The 5,616-nt window shown below is 59.9% G+C and overlaps 2 protein-coding genes across 2 annotated transcripts in view; one reads left to right on the top strand and one right to left on the bottom strand.

Moving 5' to 3' along the window:
• Nucleotides 1–1,548, top strand: part of ARL16 (ADP-ribosylation factor-like 16) — a 3,128-nt gene extending 1,580 nt beyond the window's left edge. The window contains exons 3-4 of the mRNA XM_005883664.2: nt 253–368; nt 522–1,548. Coding sequence (XP_005883726.1) covers nt 253–368; nt 522–690 — 285 coding nt within the window. The 3' untranslated portion in view covers nt 691–1,548. The remainder of the gene's footprint in view (nt 1–252; nt 369–521) is intronic.
• A 227-nt stretch (nt 1,549–1,775) lies between these two features.
• Nucleotides 1,776–5,613, bottom strand: CCDC137 (coiled-coil domain containing 137; the record flags this gene model as incomplete). The annotated part of the gene is made up of 5 exons (XM_014531234.1): nt 1,776–2,910; nt 3,038–3,117; nt 3,253–3,335; nt 4,031–4,250; nt 5,346–5,613. Coding segments are annotated over 5 exons (858 nt in total), but the record flags the coding sequence as incomplete, so codon positions are not given.
• Between the last annotated feature and the right edge of the window lie 3 nt (nt 5,614–5,616).

The raw sequence follows: 5,616 nt of genomic DNA, 5'->3' as shown, positions 1-5,616 counted from the left end.
GAGTGAGTGAGCGAGTGGAGGGGACAGGGCCCACGCTGCTGTGTCCCTCTGGGAACTCGGCCAGAGGCTGGTGGTCCCGCCGGCAGCTCCTGTCAAAGCTGGGGGGCGTTCTTGCTCTGCACAGCCCTCCCCGCAGCCTCTGTTTCAAAGTCATTTTGCTCGTCTGAGGCCAGGTCTGTGGTGCCCAGGGGAGGAGATTGGGCAGGGCTGCCTCCATCACAGAGTGGCCCTGAGCTTTCCCCTTCTTCCCAGTTCATGATCGATGCCTCCAACCCCACCCAGCTCTCCGCAGCCTGCGCGCAGCTCCTGGGCCTGCTCTCTGCAGAACCGCTCGCAGAAGCACAGGTCCTGATCCTCTTCAATAAAACGTACGGGTCCGCGAGCCGAGAGGGAGCTCAGAGGGTTCCCGGAGAAGGGGTCCCTTGGAATGTAGCCAGGAGGGTGGCCCCTTAGGGAGGGGTGCGTGGGGGTTGGGGTGGGCTTGTGGGGCCCACTTTGACAAGGCGCCCCTTTCGCTCCAGTGACCTGGCCTGCTATATGACCGTAGAGGAGATGAAGTCGTTAATCAGGCTCCCAGACATCATTGCTTGTGCCAAGCAGAACATCACCGTGGCAGACATCAGTGCCCGCACGGGCACGGGCTTGACCGAGGTGCTGCGCTGGCTCCAGGACACCCACGGAGCCGGCTGACGACCATTGGGTGGGGGGCGTGGCTGGACCGCTCTGTGGGGAGGAGGCGGAGGGCAACCCTGCTTGGCCTCTGGAGGTTTGTTCTTAGGAAGATAAGGACCCAGCGTAAACCTAGAAGGGGGGCTTCAGTGCCGAGTTGCAGTGATGGGTAAACTGAGGCACCCAGGGTGGAAGTCCTGACAGCCGACGTTGGAATGAAGACTATCCAGGGCTAGGAGAGCAGCACCGGCCCCAGACCTCAGCACCCGGAGCGGCAGGCAGGCAGGGAGAGGCCTGGTGGAGTGCGGGTGCCGCTGAGCGCATGGTTACATCTGCGAAGACCCTTTCTCCAAGTAAGTTCACGTTGGCACGTCCTGGGGGTCAGGCTTGAATGTACCTTTTTGGGCCACTGTTCAGCCTCCTGTGATTGGTAAGGAGCTGTCTGCCTGAGTGTGCTGTGACACCTTAGGCCTTGTGGTGCTTTCTGCTCTTCTCTGCACGGCCCGGGCCACTGCTGGGCGCCACCTCCCCAGGCGCCACCGAGCAGCCTGGACGCGGGCCATCTCCACTCCTCATTGGGGTCCTCGCAGACTCAGAGGGCTGTCAGACACCCCCCAATTTCAGAGGACTTGAGCAAAGCCTGGTGAAAAGCGTGAAGTGTTAGAAGACTGGGCTGTAAGTCATCAGCTCTTCAGCTAAGAGTGTGCGACTCAGAAAGCGGGCAGCACCGGGTGAGCTCTAGGGCCCGCCTGCAGGGCAGCAGCAGGCGGGAAGCTCCCCCTTTCACTGTAAAATCTGAATTATGTAAACCGCGTTCTCTGTATTCAAAAAATGAATTAAAACAGCAAAAATGGCAACTTAAAGCCTGAAAACACAAAAGATCTTAACTGTGTATCAAATTGGTGCCACAACCAGAGAAAAGAACCTCTTAAGGCGACATTCCAACACCATTGGCCTGTCTAGTTGGATGAGAACAAAAACTGAAATCTTAAACCTCGTTCTGTCCATTTACGTTAGTGTTGTTCATATTAGAGCTATTTTATGTTTACTGGAGGATAAAGTGTATCTGTGAAACATTTTCAGTGTAAAAGATACAAAGACAGAAGTAAAACTTAAAATATTAAAATTTAATAGTAAATATCTATAAACTCAGAACTTTAAAGTTACATATATACATTTTAAAAAGTATATTCCTAAGGCCTGTCTGCAAAAATGGTCTAGAAACGACATCTCAGCATCCGCATTCCTAGAACCCAGACGTTGGTCTCTAAGTACCACCCCCACCAGAGGGAACAGTGGTCTGACAGAAACGACTCCTGCCACAGGCAGGGAGAGGGCGCCTTGCACCTGAGCTGGGAGCCCAGGCCAGGTCAGCGTCGAGAGGTACCAGGTCTCTTTGGAGGACTGACAGCTGCCCGCGGCTCCGGTGAGAAAGGCTCCCTGCTGCCACGCCCCTTGGGGCGGTGCCGTCATTGGGCTCCACATCAGAACCAAGGCCTGGACGGACTCCAGCTGCCTCTGTGGGGACTAAACTGGCACTGGGAGCCAGCGGTGTAGATGCCGACCACCCCTCGTGGTCCTGCCCCCGCCCCCCTGCACTGGCGAACCCCGGGAGCTTGCGATGGATGTGGGTGACCCGAGTCCACAGCATCTACAGTCACTTGGCACCTGGGGTTGGGATTATGGGTTATGGGGTTGGCCCGCGGTTGTCTCAGCCTGGACCTGTGTGTGCAGAACAGCTGAGGGTGATGCTAGGCTCGGGAACGGTGCTGGGTGTGACTGGCTGGGACTCAACCAGGCACTGGCCCCTTCTATGGCAGCTCGGCACAGGTGATGTCCCCTGGGACAAGGGCCTGGCAGATGATCTCATGTGAAAGGGTGGTCTTTAGGGAGGAAAAAATGAGAGCAGAGAGTGGAGCCGTTTCCCGAACTCGAGCTGGTGCACCAGGCTGTGTCCGGGGGGGCATCCAGGGAAAGGACTGATTTGGGGACCCCCTGCCCCTCCCCCCCCCCCAGTGCTGGAACCCTAGTCTCTCAAAGGCAGGTCTCTGGCTTCTTCCTGGGAGGGAGATGGGCTGACTGAGGCCCCTGCTGCTGCCGCTTCTTTATCGCCCTGTAGGCCTGCACAGCCCGCTCTCTCTCCTCCGCCACGATCCGCTGTCGGGCCATGGAGGTGGGTGGGGGCTGGGACACACCGCCAGGGCTCAAAAGCATCGCCAGCATCAGGGATTTCTTGCCAGGCTGAGGACCAGACAGAAGGCGGCACAGGGTCAGGAAGGAGGTGACAGAGCCTGGCCCCGGAGCTGTTAGGCCCCGTGGGAACCGCACTCCCCAGTGGCAGCCAGGGAAGCCCCCCCGCCCTCCTCACCTGGCCGGTGCTCACGCTCTTCCTCGGCTTGGCGGTCAGCTCAGGGGGCTGCAGGGCGACCTCACCAAACTTCACGGTGTCTAGAGGGGCAGAGGAGCACGCCTGAGGCCTGCTGCCACCTGAGCCACTGGGTGCCCACCCACCGACCCGGGGGGCACATTGGTGCCGCCGGCCCCACCCCCACCCAGGCTGACAGTCCCCTCAGGATGAGCCACCTCGGAGCAGCTCCTGCTCCAGCCTCTCCGCTGCCTTTTCCTGTCTTTTCTTCTGGACTTTATCCCGCCGCCGCTTCTGGAACCTGGGGGAGAAAGCACAACATGGCAGGTTCCCAACTCATTTCACTGGACTCAGGAGGCGGTGAGGGTCACCCCGCCCTCGAGGGACGCCCGAGGCAGAGCCCAGCCGGCTGCCTCAAGTCCCCAATCCTTCACCACCCCACAGCTGCCCACCAGAGAGGGCGCTGCACCCCGCCAGCCAACCTGTAAGATGGAGACACCGGCACCTCCTCTTTACACACGAGGAACTGAGGCTAATAGGGGTCACTGCTAAGGGCTCTCAAATCTCCTCTGGACAGGAAAGGTGACATTGGGAACAACCCCAGTCCTGGTCCAGGGACAGACGGTGGCACCTGCTGACCAGAGGGGGAACCCCAGGGCTGCGTGTCAGCCTCACCCAGACCCCCACCCACAGCCCTGATTCCCACGGGGTAGGCATGGTCCTGGGAGGACACTGAGCCTCATCCTTTCTCCAGCTCCCGACAGCAACCAGCCTGGCTGGACAGCAGGCCTGACCTGCGCTGGCTCTTGGTCCCCCTTGATGCCTTTCCAGAGAAACACAGAGACAAAGCTGGGCCCTCAGAGTTCCTGGGTCAGAGCCCCCCTGACCCCCGAGGTGACCAGGGTTCTCAACTTCTTTCCGTGAATCACGGGGTGGGGTTGCCCCTGGCAACAGAAAACCATCATGGGACCCCAAGCCCCTCCAGCCCCCACTCACGCTTTCTTCCCCTCGGACTTCTTCTTGGGAGCCACCTGCGCCTCGGGCTGCTGGTCGGCCTGGTTTTTGCTGAGGAACAGCACGTGCTGGGCCTCCTGCTCCATGCGCTGGATGTAGGCGCCGTCGGACTCCCACTTCTTCTGCTTGAACTTGGGGACCGCGATGTCTGGATCCACTCCCCTCGCCTCCTTCTCCAGCGTCTTTCTGAAGGCCGCCTGGGCTGCGGGTAAAGGGAGATGAGGCGGGGCCGGAAGGAGTGGTGGTCCCAGTCCGGTTGCCATGGTCACCCCCCTCCCAAGGCCACAGGAAGGGAACACCAGGCTCAGGAGGGAGCAGCCCAACGACTGTGGCCGACGAGGATGTCCGATGCCCATCCTGGGGGCACCCACAGGGACGGGGTCACCCCAGGCCCCTGGTACAGGTCGGAGATGTCAGCTCAGCTGAAAAAGGAAACAGGAAGCCACCTAACGTCCATCAGTAGGCGGTCCTGAGTGGTCCCTGTGCTCACGCAGGGGCCTCCCCTCCCGGCCCCGGTCAGGGGAGAGCACAGGGGAGCTCGCACCGGGGTGTGGACAGGCCATAAAGCCCACTGCACGCGGAACGTGTAGAGGGCAGCACGCCCTCACGTCACACGGACGAGGAGGCACGTGCAGGCTCTGGAAGGTACGAAACAGGAGCCGTGGTTTCTTTAGGGGGAGGAGGCTGTGCCTCATACCCCTCAGAACGGCCTGATTTTACCACATATGTGAGCTTATCTTTCAAAAAGCCCGGGATTTAGGTTAAATTACCCAGCAGCAGTGCTGCAAAATCAGTCCTACATTTGGGAGAACAAACACGTCTACACAAAACAGAAACTCCATTTCCCCACACGTGCGAAGGGCCACCTCTGGCAGAAGCTGGTGGAGGGCACTGGCCTGGCCTGGGGGAGGGGTGTGATGGGTCAGTTTGTCCGAGGGAGCCTCATCACTGCCCTCCTTAACCCGACACCCCCACTGCGCCCCCCATTCTCCCTCACAAGAGCCTCACTGGCTGGCCCTGTCCACTCTCTCTCCCTCCCTCGCTACACAGTGACCTTCCCTCAAAGTACATCTGCACCGACCTCCCGTCCGACGGGTCCCCTGCTCTTGGGGGAAGTGAATGCTGCTCACCCCAGGCCCAGGGCTCCCCTGGAGCCTCTTCTGAAACCAGAGGCGGCGTTGGCCCTGGAGACGCCGGCCTCGGGTCAGCCCTCGCCCCGCCCCCTCGGGCCCCTGGCAGGCCCTTGGCTATTTGGGCAGTGACACTCTATTGCCACCCACACGGGCCCGCACATTACCCTCTTTCTTCCTCCTCTTGTTACTGACGGGGTTTTTCATTTCCTGGCGGCTCCTCATAATCTCCCGGAGACGGAAAGGGATTTCCTGTTCATCCTGGTTCTTGGGCTTGCAATTCACTCTCTTCTTCTCTTGGCTAAGAAGGAGAACACGGGGTGAGATGTGTCCTACGTCCAGCAGAAGCAGAGTCAGAGAAAACGAAGCTTTGCAGGCCGCCCCGCGGCTATGGGCACGCGGGCCGAGGCAGCATCCTCCCCCGCAGAACGCTCCGAG

This window comes from Myotis brandtii, unplaced genomic scaffold, assembly GCF_000412655.1.
Source record: "Myotis brandtii unplaced genomic scaffold, ASM41265v1 scaffold797, whole genome shotgun sequence".
Lineage (NCBI taxonomy): Eukaryota > Metazoa > Chordata > Mammalia > Chiroptera > Vespertilionidae > Myotis > Myotis brandtii.
The sequence above is the reverse complement of the archived record's forward strand: the minus strand, read 5'-3'. Positions and strand labels throughout refer to the sequence as shown.